Source organism: Lissotriton vulgaris, chromosome 5 (assembly GCF_964263255.1).
Source record: "Lissotriton vulgaris chromosome 5, aLisVul1.2, whole genome shotgun sequence".
Classification (NCBI taxonomy): Eukaryota; Metazoa; Chordata; class Amphibia; order Caudata; family Salamandridae; genus Lissotriton; species Lissotriton vulgaris.
Window position 1 is genome coordinate 184,117,929 of NC_141693.1, and position 16,547 is coordinate 184,134,475.

At 45.6% G+C, this 16,547-nt stretch overlaps 1 protein-coding gene across 1 annotated transcript in view; it reads right to left on the reverse strand.

The window, feature by feature from the left end:
• Window positions 1–16,547, reverse strand: part of CACNA1B (calcium voltage-gated channel subunit alpha1 B) — a 1,091,759-nt gene that overhangs the window by 258,274 nt on the left and 816,938 nt on the right. The window contains exons 22-24 of the mRNA XM_086921120.1: window positions 16,178–16,304; window positions 12,409–12,538; window positions 7,757–7,816 (exon numbers count right to left, since the gene is read on the reverse strand). Coding sequence (XP_086777246.1) covers window positions 7,757–7,816; window positions 12,409–12,538; window positions 16,178–16,304 — 317 coding nt within the window. The remainder of the gene's footprint in view (window positions 1–7,756; window positions 7,817–12,408; window positions 12,539–16,177; window positions 16,305–16,547) is intronic.

A 16,547-nucleotide genomic window follows, 5' to 3' on the forward strand; every position in this document is an offset into this window, starting at 1 on the left:
GTATTTTTAAACTTTTTTAATAGTGAATATCACATGTTGAATATGTATATTGTTTTTATCTTCAAACCCCAAGTATTAAATAAAACAGTTTAATTTTAACTCCTTGTTTGCTTGACATTTTCTGTACATGATTTATGAGACACATATTTTGTATTCGTTTATGGTGATTTATAATTGTCTAGGAATATGTTTACATTGTGTAGCTGTGGATCTGTCCTACACCACCTAGAACCCTGCCTGCCTGTGGAGAGAGGGAAGTAATCTGTCTGGTACTGCATTAGGAGAGACTGCCCAGGAGGAAAGATGTGCAGTGTGTCCCTGGTTGGAATGGGGCTTCCAGTGAGAGCTAACTGCACAAGAACGAACGAGTGAGGATCTGTGTGTCCTGTGGTCTGCCCCAGATCTCTAGCATGGTTCCTGGTGACAATAAACAAACACTATGTTCATCATTTTACTGGTCAGGGCTAAAATTGCCTGGCTGCCATGGAGCCGTAGAAGGGCTATAACTGCATGATTGACCTTAGGGCAGTATGAGACTTATAAATGCATTTTGGTCATAGAAAAGCAGTTCCTTTGAAGAGGTGGATCCAAAGAACAGTGTCTGAGAGATCTCACAAAAGATATTCTAGGCCACAAAGGTGATTCCTGCCTGAAAGCCTAGATCAGGCACAATCTATATGTGGCTGAGACTAAGTTGTTTCACAGCCAGAATTGTCTGCTCCGGCATCATTGATATATTTCCAGAAAGTCAATGACATTGTTGAAGTCTGTCCTTGTAAATGGTGGATGCTGATAGTGCCAATTGACCATAACACCAGAGAGGAAACATTGGCTGAGGTCCTGACCAAATCCACAATAAATCAATATGAGAATCTGAAGAACCAGAGCCATCAGACTGTGGGGGGGCTAGCAGGAAGAACCACACACTAACAACCATAGCTCTCACACTATCATATGCAATAGAAGCCCAGGACACCAACAATACAGACGCACAGGACAAGCCAAGAATGCTGTAATGGAACCACTCATCCTCTTCTGCCCCAGAAGACTCTGTACAAGAACCTGCTTTTCCCAAAGTCTACACGGGGTAATAAAGATACAAAAGCTAGTCCCAGATCAGGTCCTGTCAGATCACTTCTGTAGGAGCACATGGACTGTTGGTCTCACTCTTGGAATATTTGCTTCTACTATGTCTACTATAGCAATGGCAAATGATATATTAGTTTTAGTTCAAATGACTTTGAAAGAATTATGTAAGAAAGGATAAAGCAGTTAAAAATATTTTCTTCACATGGCCAAAAATGTGATGATGATGTTCGATTTGGAGCAAAGTATGATACGAGGACAGGGCTCACCTGTGGTGCTAGATATATCTAAGGTACCATCTCTTGCCCCTAGCTCATCTCTCGGATTACTTATTTTTCAACCTCTGATAAAAGCTCAGAGGGCCAAGCTCTCAAAGATTGAGGGACTGATAAAGGTGCACAATCTAGCATTCAGACATATATCAAAAGAAATTAATGTAATGGGATAAACAAAGACAAGCAAGAAAAATCTTCAGAAATAGGTGGAAATACACATGTGAGGAACAGAAGGAGTGGAAATCAACTTAGCTGAGAACACAGATAGTTAGTGGCCGGGAGAGGCTGGGCTGGGCCACCCCTCTCGGTCCTACTGTCCTGTGCCTTATGTCCTTGTCATCTGCAATCTGTATGACTGTGAGTTACTACCAATTAGGGGGTGAAGGCGCATAGAAATATCTGTTGGAAGAACATTATTTCTATAGGGTTTTTTACCTTGTTATATTTAGGGCCTTGGCAAGTGCTATACCCACGTATAGTACTAAGATTGCTATTTGTATTAAGACTGCTTAGTAATGGGAAGGCGTAATACCTCGAGAACTGTCCCTGCACCCAAGCAAAAGGCAGCCGCTAATCCTCAGCTTCCTAGCTTGACGGCAATAGGCCGTATGCTGCAAAAGACAATTGGTGTAGTGGCTAATGCAATAGAAAGTACAGAACGTCGTTTGTCACTGCCTATGGGTTTTCTTCCTCCCTTGCCCCCCGCTAATGTATCAATGCTTACCACCAATTCTCAAGACTCAATCTTGGCACCCTCCTTTGTTTCTCTTCCAGGTATCCGTCAGGTTACGCCGGCGCAAGCTTTATCTCCTGCGAATAGTAATGTACCCTGCGCGACACTATCTCCATCCCCACATGATAGGCTGTCACAGACTCCGATTACTCCCTTATCTCAGCTAGATAATTCTACAAATAGCGAGACTCGCGAAAGGTCACCAATTTCGATCTCAACTTCTGAGGGGGACCAAAGCGCAAATAGCCCATGTGTAATACTAGAGGTCAGCTAGCTAGGCTTAGGTCTGAACTCGCTTCTAGAGAAAACCTTTTTGCCCAAAAGACAAAGGGGAGTCCAGGTGACAATAGGAAAAAGAAACAGAAATGGGTTGAAAAGAATAAAGTACAACAGGACACGAATAATAGCAGCTATGTATCTGACCCTGTAACCACATTAGCCGAAACCGGAGGCCCAATATCTGGTGAACTTTTCCTGCAAAGACTGGAGGCCCTACTGGAGAAACCCTCTGCCCAAGCCAACAGCGGAACTTCTAATACTAACATTGCTCCGCTGTCTGGTGAAAGATTAAACCTAGAAAGCTCACCAAGTCCCCCTACAGATATTCCTCTCATTGCCCATATTGAGCAGATCATGAAGTCCCTTGTATTGCCGGTCCTTGAGAGGGTAAAGGCTCTTTCAAAAAGGCTTGATAGTTTCGAACAAGGGACTCTTGATAACTTCTTTTCGGTAAAGGCACTAATTAAGCTGCACTCAAAAAATAGCTCTGCTGAACAGAAGTTGCAAGATCCGCCGCAGGCATGTATTACTGCTTCTCCAAAACAAAAAGGTCCCCTTGGGATAACGGGTAGCAATAATCCCCCAGTATCAATTTCAAAAAAAGGGGAGTAAAACCAGTAAACACCTGACAACAAAAAGGGATAAGGGATCCAGAGATAGAGAACCCTCCCAACCCCAAACAGACAAAAATGTCCCCAGAAATGTAGCAACTATAGAAGGTGAGGGTGGTAGTACCTTTGCATCCACGCAGACTCATAAAGACACAAATATTCCCAGTAAAGTAGCAAATGAGAGAACAAACTCGGCCCATAAATCGGGTAAAACAAACAGCGAACGGCCTAGTATTCCCCATATTGACTTGCCTCCTGCAAGTATGCCTTATGTAGTTGTTTTAGCAGGAGTTCCTCGGCTACTGCCTGGCAAAACAGAATCATATTCTGAACTTAAAAACAAAACTACATATTGGCTAAACAACAACAGGCGTTTACCGATGCAAATAGATGGAAAGGTTCTGTTCGCTAGAAGAGTTGGCTATGTGGGGACATTGCCAAGGATGTCCCAGGCGATTGTATACTAGTTAACTTTCGGGATACGCGCCCCGTAAACTTCATTTGCAATCATTACAATGAGCCCGGCAATAGTGGAATAAGAGCACTTGGTTTGGGGCATTTCTACCCGCAACGAGTGCCCCAGATCCAATTGCAGAACCCTGGATACCACTCCTGGGGAGGGTTTTCTGATGACTACTCTACCCATCCCATTTTGAACTTTGGCAATAGGCGAGAAAATTATGGCCTGGACTTAGGGTATTGACGTATCGATTTTTCCTCTCCCAACCTAGTAGATAGTCCCATAGGAGACTCTCTGACCCACGAGTATATACAACTGACCAGGGAGATGCCCTGGATCATGGCATATCTCCCAGGCCTTCCCCGGCTATTGAGCCAGCTAGAGTGGGACCCAACTCCCCCAGAGCACGACTGGACACCCTAAAGAATCAAGTTTCAGATCCTATTGAATCACTTAAGATTATCAGCTGGAATATAGCAGGTATTCATAGGAAATTAAGCTTACCAGATTGAAACACCTTGGTGGAGGCGCATAAGATTTGTATTTTTCAGGAGAAGTGGAGCCTGAAACCCATCCACAGATCTGGCTATGTTACCTATTTTGTACCTGCAGTACCCCCAATTACTGGGAAGGGCCGCCCTTCGGGGGGCTCCTCATTTGGGTAAGCATTTCCTTGGGTTGCCATATTACGCAAAAGCAGTCTAACTCCCTAGATATTCTTAGAATTTTGCTGAGGGGTCCCAATAGGGGGCGAACCCTCGAGCTATTCAACATCTACGCCAGGGGTACAAAAAATGTCTCTCTGTCCCCAACTGTAACCATTCTTGAAAGTGAGCTTAGAAACTGTAATGATGGTATGCAAGTCCTAGTCGCTGGAGACTTTAATTGTACATATGAGCCTCTTGCGACGGAGGACATTTTGGACCTAGGTGAGGATGACTTAAGGAGGGGCATACCCTTGTTAACTATGCAACCAATAAAAAAATGGTCACAAAGGGTGATCCAGCTGAATGCATTGACCATGGAGTTTAGGTTAAGTGCTGCTAACGGTTGAACTGATTCGGACTCCATGGGTGCTGATACATTCAATAGGGTGAACCACGCGACAAGGATTGATTACATCCTCCTTGATTTTATACTCTGGAAGTTTTTTCAGGATATGGTTGTCTTGCCCACTGTAGATAGCAACCACAACTCTTAGGAGTTTGTGGTCCAGAAAAACAAAGGAAGTAATACCAAGCAAATTGGAGCGTGTCCCTAAAGTCTATCCATCTAATTGCGGGAGACGCCTTAAGTGGAGTAAAGTAGCCCTGGATCAAGCAAAACTAGAGGCTATAGATATAGCATTAACAGCCTCGCAAAGGGAGCTAGACACTATCTTAGCCTACCCTGTCTTTGGCAGGGCTACGCTTGTCTTCCAGGACACCATTAAAACTGTAGGGAAACTATTTCTGAAGCAAATACGTGGGGGTAAGATGACAGAGTCCCAGAAGCCAAAGGGTGTGCATGATTGGTTCACTCCTACATGCAGACATAAAAAGTTAGCTTTGATCAAGCCATAAAAGGGAAGTTGCAACTTCTGATACAGTGCGCTAGAAAAGAGTATAAGCAGGCAATAATAAACGCAAAAATGGAGTGGGAAGACCAATATTGGCAAATTCTAAAAGAGGCTAGTTCTAGCAAGGATGCTAGACGCTTCTGGGATACAATAAGAGCTAGAAACAGACCAGCTAGTGACCTCATTACATGCAATATTACTAGCCAAGCATGGTTCGACCACTTCTCAAAACTGTATACCTGCCAGCATGAGACTAGCGCTTTAGCCACATCTAACTCTTATGTTTCGCAGGGCGATCCTAACGAGTTCCCCTTTACAATTAAGGAAGTCAAGCATGCTATCAGCACAATCGTGCCCCAAAAAGCAGCTGGCCCAGACGGCATCCCTGGGGATTTGCTCCGATCGGATAAACTGAAATGGGGGAAGCTAATTCACTCTTTGCTTATCGCCAGTGACAGAGGCGCTGCTATCCCTGAGTCTTGGAAAGGGGCTGAGGTCGTACCCATTTTCAAAAAGGGGCTGAGGAGCGACCCTTCCAACTACCGGCCTATAAGTTTGTTAGATTCAACCCAGAAGGTTGTAGGAAAGGTGTTGTTGGAGAGAATATTACAATGGATTTGACGAAAACGAGATTCTCTCCGACTACCAAGCAGGGTTCAGGGTTGGTACGGGCACAATAGAGCAGGCGTTTAGATTAATGTTAATCTACTGGAAGGTTGTGGTTATAGGCAAAGGCAGTCTTTATCTCGCGTTCATCAACCTAAAGACTGCCTTTGACCTTGTGCCCAGGGATATTCTTTGGGGAGTACTCTCGGATATGGGGCTCCCACGTTACATACTGTCCATATTGGTGAGGCTCCACAAAGGTAATTTTGCCCAAATAAGATGGGGCACAGAGGGCGAGAAAACCAACAGAATCCCGGTAGAGAGAGGGGTCCGCCAGGGATGTGTCCTTGCTCCCACTCTTTTTTCATTATATGTAAACCGTGTGGTTGAGCACCTGCTAAAAAATCCTTCAGATGTACCATCTCTGGCGGGCGAGCGAATTCCTACGCTCCTATTTGCGGATGATACGCTCTTAATATCTAAGTCCCCAATGGGCCTCCAAAACCTCCTTGATAACTTCCAGACTTTTTGCTTGCAGCGGGGTTTAGTAATTAACACCGATAAAACAAAGTACTTGGTGATGAATCCCCCAAAAAAACTTGCCCGTCCCCCCACATTGAACTCTGTGCCTTTGGAAAGGGTCACTGTTTTTGACTACTTAGGTATACATATATCGCATACCATGCAGTGGACCCCCCCCCACCTCTGCAAAATGCTGCTAACCCATAAGAGGGTAGCCGGGGCACTGCTCAAGGAACAGCGCTCCTGTTCGATAAGTCCAATAGCCCCTGTCATTGATATTTATAAAGCAAAGGGAGTTAGCTCTGCTCTCTATGGGGCAGAGCTATGGGGTACCATCTGTGCAGTTGACTTGACAAGTCTGAAAATAAATTTTTTAGGGATCTTATGTCACTTCCCCAGAGTACCGCAATGACACCTTTATTGCTTGACCTAGGCTGTCGCCCTATTAGCGATTTGGCAAAGCTTCGGCCGTTGCTCTTATGGGCCCGGTTATGGCAAGTACCTGAATTGGCCAAATATGCTAAAGGGCTATCTGAAGTAATGTCATTGCCTGGTTGGCATAAAGTAAAGTGGTTAAAAAATGTCAAAACTCTGCTTGGTGACTTGGGCCTTAGTGAGGCATGGGTTGGTAGGTCTTCTCCCCCAAAGGCAACTTTAAAGAGCCTCTATTGGAACTGGGTTGCGTTTAGAACAAGCACTGATCATGCTTTGGGCAGGCTTACGAACGACTTCCTGAAGTTCAAGGATTTGACGATCCGGGAACTTTATTTGGATATTATATGGAAGCCATTTGACAGGGCTCTTTACTTCAGGTTTAGGGTCGGGGCTCTCCCAGTACGTGCCTTAACAGCTTGCTGGAAACCCCCGGCTCAAACAACAGCATTCTGCCCTATCTGCCCAACTAGACCAGAAACTATAGCGCACTTTTTGTTTGAATGCCCGGCGTTTATGCACCCAAGAACTAGGTGGCTCAAACCTGCTCAAACCTCTGTGTCGGCTATTAGGCAGTAGGTCCCATATTGAAGCGCTGCATATTTTAATGGCAGATTCACGCCCATTGTATGCCTGTGGTCTTTCAAAATGTTTATCATGGGCATGGCATGTTAGAAGCAAAAGGCTTAAATTAAATGTTTAATTTGATTCTTAATCTCCAGTTTAAATATTGTTCTTAACTTGTAAATATTGGTCGTAAAAAACCTGGTGTAAATAGATCATTTCCTGTTTTTAACTTTAAAATGTGTTTTTTACAATGTGATGCTTTTATGATATGTTTTTATCGAAATAAAGCCTTTTTTGACTTTGAGAATACAGATAGGGCTTTAGCGAGAAGCAGATGGCTCAGAAACAAAATGAACAAGAAACAGAAAGATGGATAATGGGGTGAGTGACATGAATGTCAGTACCTAGAAGTACTTATATCTGCTGGGTGAACTCTACACACATTTAGATTTATTCATTCATTTATTGGGCACAAGGAAAGTAACTCAAATGCAATGCTTCCTGGAAGCTCACCACAAGCTACCAGTGAATTTCAGCATAGCTGGTCCCTCAAAGAGTGTCCCACTTCGGGCTCCTCCAGCTGAAAGACAAGCTGGATGGGTGAGTGCGCACAGAGCAGAACTTTACCTTTATCACCATCTCGAACGTGAAGACACCAGTGAATATGTAATCCATGTACTTCAAGACCTGTAAAATAGTGACAGAGGGTGAGAAACTCACCACTGAGAGGTAGCAAGATATGGCAAGAGACAGAAGTATGGAGACACCAAGCCAACAAGAAAAAAAGAGGGAGAGAGACAGAACAAGAAAGTGAAAGAAGTAACGAGAACACAAATCGGAATCAGGAAGGGAAAAAAACGAACAGAAAGAGAGAAAATTTGAAAAAATGGGACAGAGATAGAAGAGAAGAGGTAGTAAGCACAGCTGATGAGGACGTAAGAGATGCAGAGAATAAGATGGTAAAACTGACTGAGATAGAGAAAAAGAAGGCGTAGAGTAAGAGAAAGAAAGACTGAATGAAAAAGAAAGGAAAGGTTAGAACATGTAATAAAAAATATGAGCACAAGAGACAGAGAGAGAGAGAGAGAGAGGCAGAGAGACAAAGATAGTCAGTGGAGACAGCATATGTGAGCAAGACAAGATGCAGAAGCAGTGAGAGAAATAAGGTAAAAACAGCAACGAAAACCATAAGAGGGTGATGGTGAGACAAATAGAAAATAAATGAAAGAGAAGGCAAGAAAGCAAGAGAGACTAGAGGGAGATTGAGAAAAAGAGACAGTGAGAGAGACTGACGAAACATGGACAGAAAGACAGTCTTAGTACTGAGAAAGCAGTAAGTGCAGGTTCATCAGTTGGGTTCATTTCTCCTATCTTTCCAAGTCCCACCTGAACTTGCTTTAAGAAAAACTTCACTGCACATTTTAACATGCCCTGTCACTTTTTCCTAATAGCTAGCATTACTGCTTTACGTTTGGGGCTAATTCTTGCCCTCTCAAAGTGACTATTGTTTTGTTTTTTTACATAAATTTATTTTGATTTTTTTTAAGTTTCATATAGATACATAAACCAACCAAGGCAATACAGTTACTCACTTCATACAATACTGTCAATATAAAGCTAACAATGTTATACTGTGCTGCAATAGGGTGCTTAACGTATTTATGACAAGCAGGCACATCCTATATAGTAAACTATGCACAATAGACAATGTAGAACAGTCTCATAGCAATCACCTCTGACCGGGAGTCTGGTCTGATGTAACCCCAAAGTATTCATCCAGGGACCCCAGCCCATAGTAAGTTCTCCTTCAGAATCTAAATGAATATCTGTTATCCCCTTTATGGTCAATACTAGCCCCATATCATTATTCAGTGGCCAAGCCCATCCTGTTCCATTGTCCCATCCCTCACGGGGGAGGCAGTGCCCATTTGGTCCAAGCTTCAAGAGTTCAATCTGTTTAACCAAAGAGTGTGGGTTGTGTGTACCGGAGGATAGGCCCTATTCTGTAACATCCGGAGTCTTTCTGCTCTGTACCCGGGCTGATTTGGACTTCTTGAGGGTCGAGGGTGCTTCCCCCTTAGTGTCCGAAGACGTTCTGGGCCTCCTCTACCGTCGCCTCTCTGCCAAAGAGGTCCCTTTGCGTCAAGGCCATATCAGTCTTGTTCTGTCTTCCCTTCCTGGTCCAGCGTGTCTTAGGTCTTGCACCTTCCCGGTAAGGGGTACCACTCCCAGATTGTTCTCCTCTGGCCCTCACCTGGGGTGGACGCTCCTCCAGCCAGCTCCAAGCTTCCTCCAGGGAATGGAATCAAAATGCCTAGTCCGCGAATATGACATTGAGCTTTGCTGGAAACAACAGCATATAGGGCAGTTGGAAGGTTCTCGATTTAGCTTCGACAGAGTCAAAGTTGCGTTGCTGCTTTTGTATCTCGCGTAAGTAATCAATGAACACTATAATTTGGGAGTTTTCATAACGGATCTCTCCCAAACGGCAACCGTCCCTTATTATCATGTCTCTGTCCAGAAAGTTTAAAAAGTGTGCAATTACTGGACGCAGGGAGGCAACCGGAAGTGGTCTAGAAGTCAATGCCCGGAGGGTGCGTTCTATAATAAAGCAGGAGGAGAACTGTTCTGGCAGAATGGAGGCCCGCAACTATTTGTTAAAAAAAGCCCCATATTGGGACCCTAGACCCCTTCCAAGAAGCCTACAAAGTTCAGATTGTTACCTTCTAACACGATTTTCTGCATCCTCAATCCGCTAGTGCAGATCTTTGCCATAGCACTGAGCTCCGATACTTCCCTCGGAACGGTGTGCGTTACATCCTCCGGCTCCAAAATTCTAGTTTCTGCTGTAGTGACCCTCTCTGATACATTCCATAGGTCTTGTTGGAGGAGGGATACTTCTGACTGGACTTCGCTGATCTTTCCTTCCAGAGATTCTCTGGAAGACTGGATTGCTAGCAACAGGGCCTCATTATCTGGCATGGTGGTGCGCTCTGATAAGCTTTTGTTGGGGAGGACACCACCCTTGCATAGCAATTCATTTTGCCCTGTCTGGAGGGCTTCGGATCTTTATCTTTGGCCATATTACATCTCTCACCCTCACCGCCCAATAGGAGTCCAATAGCGTAGCAAGTTCCAGCAGTGAATGCCCCTCGTCCCAAGGTCGGAGCCCCAAGATGGTGTCTCTCAAGCCTCATGGGTGTCCACCCTCGCCAATCTCGCCCCTTGTCATGCCACATGCGCAGGCCCCTGACAGTTCAATGCATGCAAGTCCCCCTAATGTAAGGAATCTGCCCCTTTGAGGAGCTCCCAGTCAAGTATTGGTTAGGGCCCAGTGAGCCAGACCCTATATAGGGAGGGAAATGATCCTCAGAACGACCTTCTCCTCAGGGGCCACAAAACATGAGTTCCTATGTGTGGTGGATGGGTTGTTGGTGGCTGGCCGCCCCTACTAAATGAAGAAGGGGCGTCCGGGACCAGAGGACATGCAGCACATACATCCCCAGGTGGTTGGACAGTCATGGAGGCCAACATATCTCCCTGTGTTTTGTGCAGGGAAAACAGGTACCACCATTGGCAGCCCGGCCAGGGACCATAGGAATAACAGGGAGTCCGTCCAGCAGACAGTTGGTTGCAGGACACTACACACAGGATGATGTGCTATACTTCACCAGAGGGAAACCTTTTGTGTGGTATGCGGTAGTTGTGCCAACAGACATGCCCCCATGACCAGGGATGATGGATATAGAGGCTTTATCTAGTCCAACTCGGGGCGTCCTGCACTAGCACCCAGGACCGCGTGCAGCCCAGAGCTATGAAAGGACAGCTCCAGCAGAACAACAAATACAGAGACAGCCACCCGTCACGCTCTCCTCACCTCTTCCCCAGGGGTCGTCAAATCTCCAGGTAAATTATGGCCCAGAACGGGGGGAGCAAAAGGGAGGGGAGCGCGGCCCCCGGATGGTGACTCACCCCTGGCCTGGCAGCGGGTCCCCGGCGGCCGCCACCCGTCCGCTTCCCTGCGAGCCTCGCGGCGGTCCAACCGCGGCTCCAGCAGTTGGCCTCAGCCACAGGCCGTCGATCCAGCAGCAAGTAGGGGTGGGGTTGGTGGGAGACGGGGGTTAGCGTCCGCTACCCCGCGGGTATCCACAAGTGCTGGAGCGACGAGCGGCGGTATGGTCACGGGATCCCTCCGCCAGTGCAGGCCGCGGCGGGACACGACTGGGCAGGCCGGCGCCCCGCTGCGTCCAGGCCGCAGCGTCAACCGTCAAGGCCGCCGCCCAAACCTCCTTCGCAGAAGGCGGGAGCACGGTCTCTTGCAGGACGGGCACATGAGCTGTGTATCAGGGTTCTGCCCGTACCAGCAGCGGCCCTCGCTATCTGTCTCCGGCCTCAGCCAGATTGTAGGGGATATGGAGCGGAACTCAGTTGAAGAGCGTCCGCCATCTTGGCTTACTACGCCTCACCCTCAAAGTGACCATTGTTATATCTCAGACAACAACTCTTACAGAAACCAAACAGTGTTTACAGTGTTTTAGAAAAAAACGATAAACCAATTTGGAAATCTGTGGGCATTGGTAGGATTTTTCTGTTATGCTAGATTCGTGATCAGCCTATCTATGACCATAGAGTGTAGGACTCTGTAGGACAGTCTTGCCAGATTGGGATAAGAAGATTTGCTTTAATAGCAGATGTCCCTGTTCCCAAGAGCAGTGACACACACATATGACCATAGATTCCCATTTGACAACCCATAGGCTTTCCCTGTAAGGTAACACACAGGCTACCCCTATCACAAGTGTCATGAATCTACAATGACAAAGATGCAGGTCTCTTTGCAAGCATCTTTTAGGCAGGATTCCAGTCCGTAGCAGCCTATGTAACTATACCTAGAGCATAAACAGCTAGACTCAACAACTCAGTCATGAGCAAGTAATTAAGAATAAAAATGGTATTTGGTGTCCATAATCCAAGGGCATTTTAGTTTTTAACCAATCCTTTAGCCAAGAATCTTAAGTAGACAGTCTTCAAGAAGGGGTCTCTGTCATGTTCAATCTACATATTTTCCCTGTGCAGCAGATTAGGATTAGATTCCTGTGAACGTCAACTACCGGAGGTTCCAACACATATGAGGTACTACATTGGAAATACTGTTTCTAGATGCCGCTACATAGAACAAGGTAAATTCAATGGTTAGCATTAAGTTAAGGATACCTATTTAATTCAATGTCCTTTGCACTTCAAGCACTGCACATTTTAACTGCTAGAAAGACACTTACATCATTCCTGGGTGCGTCAGATTGGACAGGATCCTCAGCAGCCAGAGCGATACTGCTGAGAGCAATGACCATCAGGATGACCATCTCGAAGTAGCGCATGTTCACAATGTAATGGCACAGACGTCGGACCCTAGACCATGTGGAGTAGAAGAGGAGACATGAGACACTTTGAATATATACAGTTTAATCTTCACAGCACCTTGCACTGACAATGCACTTCTGCACTCGAACAACTATTAATGTACCTTCTCATTCTTGATGACCACAGACTACTTCTACTGAGTACTCAATAAGGGAAGTGCAAGCCTTCAGACAAGAATAATGAACGTTATGCTATGTCAGTAAGTGCCTAACACAAGCTCTGCATTCATTGGTGTCCATAAACTAATGATACTCTATATCAGGAGCAGTGGCCTGTCCATGTAATCCATGCCATATTAATGTTGAACACACACCCTGCTCCATGAAATGAGTACGAACAACACAATCAATATATTTCCAAAAAGACCACATGCTACATTAAAGGTGGTCTCTATATCAGGTACAGGGACTTGTCAGTACACACCCCCCATTCCTAATGTTACCATTCATGATACCCAATGTGTACCTCGACTAGTGACTTTGCCAAACAATCCACTGAAATTTCAAAGTGCTATGCTTCTCCCCACACCAGAGGAAAAGCCTTGAAAATACATCACCCTGAAACCTCTGCGTTGTTGTGTCTGTCACCACACAGCAGTAACAAGGCCTGACATACTCAACTAAAACCCACACTTGACTGTTTCATCAGTAACATGAACATTGACGTTAACATGCACTCCCTCCTCAATCCCAGTTTCCTGAGCCTTACCAGTGTCCTGCTAATGCGGCTCTTACATTAATGATATACAAGTTTGAAACAACTTCAGCCTAATACTGCAGGCTCTGACCTATCAATGCACTCCTTTAAACCAAAACAGAATCAACACTGCTTTTCCCACACTAGCTCAGTGACTGTGCACACCCATACACACAACACCAAACACACCTGCAAGAGACCAATACTGCATCCCATTCTAGTGCAGAGACTGTTCATTACATACATACAGCTGCACCCTGTACCAGAGTAAGTCACTGCCCAGTGGGCACTCACGCACACCGATGAGACCAACATCCAAAACCACTGGCAATAACTGTGCAGTGAGCTCCTGCCTTTCGGAAATACACCAATGCCACATCTCTTGTCAACATCAGTGACTGTTTATGCATACCTGCCCAATGAGACCAACAGTCCATAACATTGTCAATGACTGTCCTGAGTACACCTGTACATCTTTAAGTCAGTAGCAGTGCATTACATACTTGTGGTCATTCAGTGGACAATCGCCTGCCTTAAAGATACCAACACGTCCTTTCAGCCCTTCTTATGTTCTTTTTTGTCTATGTCATACATGTACACAACTTGTTATCCCTGTAAAGCGCTCTGATACCTTAACGGGTCACGTTCGCGCTCTATAAAACACTAAATAAATAAATAACGCTAAACCCCAAACCAGTGGCAGCCACTAGTCTGGGGTATTACTTCTCACCCAGAAGACACCTCATCCCATACTACAGGCAGTTACTTTTCCCTGCAAGACCCACCATAAAAAATAGAGATCACACTTTACTTAGTTGTGCCAATGATGGTCCAGTGCACATCCGTTGACCCAGATGAGACTAATATGCATCCCTAATTAATGCCAGTGGCCTACTATTCCACATCTTCACTACTGAGATAATACAGATCTGGGCTTGATAACCAATCCAGAGATGTTCTCAGATACACACCACACCATCAAAAGTACACCAACCTTCTGATATTCTAAGGCACACCAGTGCCCATGACCTTCCAGTTTACACTGTCCAAAACCAACAAGTCCCTAATCTGGCATCTAACAGTCCATACAAGAACAAGTGATCTTCCCACACGCTGTGCAATTTCTTACATCTATCGAACATGATGTATTTATTCACAACAGTCCTGCAACATGGTCTAGGGCCAAGTGATGTTTAATTGCTAAATTTCAGGCATCATCTGTCCACTCTTCATACAGCGCCGGGACGCCCCTTGGCTGGGGCAGCCGTGCGCTATACAAGCACATATAACATTAACATAACATTAACATCATAGAAGGAAAAGTCAAGCCGATCTTCATAGGACATCCAGACTAAGCACTGATACAAGGCATCCACTGTAGGCTGTGCTATGTTTATTGATCTGTGACTGCAATCCTCCACACCAGGCACCAAACCCGTTACAATGTGGAGGATGCACACAGGTAGAGGAATGGAGGACTTTGGGCATGTAAGTGTTCTGAAGACCCGGTGACTCTCATCAGAAGACTGCTTTGGAGGTAGAACATGCTCATCTATGAGGAGCAACAGCGACCCCAGTTAGGGTCTATCACAATGCACCTGGTGTTGTGATAATGGAGGGATCAGCACCAGTGCAGGTGTACCGACCAATGTATTATTTTATTGTTGGGGTTTGTACAGTAATGTAAATGTCATATGATAAAGAGAGGAATTCAAAGTGTCATATGGTAAACTAGTGTATATTCACCTTCACCACTTCTAGCCTACTCTGTGGAACTAATCTTGTCTCTCTGGCACCAAACGCCTTCTGATTTTTTAAGTTATTATATGATTTTAGACCCAAATTGCCATTCTGTCCTGAAAGCAGGAACTTCCTGATGCCTAAGAATAATACAGTAGAAATAATACTGCACAGTGTAAATGTGGAGTTAGCGATTAAGGGCCTGATTAGGATCGCGGAGAATCCGCATCCTCCGGGCCGGCGGAAGCCACCGCCGGCCCGGAGGATGCGGATTCTCCGCAGCGGAGCCTTCAATGTCCCCCCGCCAGATTAGGATGGCTGGGGGGACGAGAAGTCCGTCCGCCGCTTTTCCGCCGCAGTCGCCTTCCGACCGCGGCGGAAAAGCTCTAATATGGTGGCGGTGTCTATCAGACACCGCCAGCCATATTAGGATGGTGGGAAAGACATGCTTTTCCGCGGCGGCTTTCCCGCCGTGGAAAAGCATACGGACTTTCACTTCGGGGGGCCCGTTGCGGGCCCCCTGGGTGAAGGGGAGTGGGGGGTGCACATGGGGGGTACCTATGGTACCCCCCTGCATTTGCGTGCACAAAGCAGCAGGCACCGCACGGTGCCTGCCGATTTGTGCATGCAAATGCGATGCATGCATTTTATAACCTTGCGGCGGTTGCAGCTTGAAGCTGCACCCGCCGCAATGTTAAAGATAGTGGATGTGACCGCCACCCTGGCGGTCACATCCTAATCTGCTCAGAGGGAACGCCGCAGCCCCTGCGGACGTTCCCTCCTCCTCAGGGGTCGCGGACGGACTCAAGTCCGTCCGCGATCCTAATCGGGCCCTTAGTGTGGAAAATGGCTTGTCTCTTCCCAAGCCCACTCCACAAAGAGCTTTGTGGATTCTCTAGGGATCTAACTCTATTCTGATGTTTGTAAGAAACGACATGTTTCTAAATCTCTTATGAAGTAGGCAATAGACAAAAGCCATGAAGTCCACATTTGAAAGTCAGAAATCACTCTCCCATGGAGACAGAATTTGTTCTTTGCTGCCCTTTGAAGGTGAATTATAACAAATACTTACAATTTATGGATAAATGTGGTACTATCTTTATGATTTTATATACTACTGGAAAAGGAAAGTGGGATTGTTCATAGCAAATGTCAAATGGCAGGCAGAAAATATGGCAGCCAAGCACTTACGGATTGGTGGAGCTGAAGACAAACATGGAACTGTATGGCAGTATTTGTTTGGGGCCGTTCTTCGTCAGGTCATCAGCCTCCATATCTTTCTTCTCCTCCAGTTTACTTTCAAAATCAATATTATTCACTAAAATAAGAAAACCAACAAAAGAACAATTTCAACGGTAGATGGAACTTAGTGCACAACATCAGCAGTCTTTGATAGACCAACGGAACAGTTGACCCAATAGGATTTCCCAGCAACTATATTCAGTTGGGCTACACTTCACTTTCATTATATCTACAAACCCACCTTTACACTTGCATACATTGAGTCAGTACAACAACTACATTCAACATGATACCTTCAAGATTGTTGCATGTTCTTAAT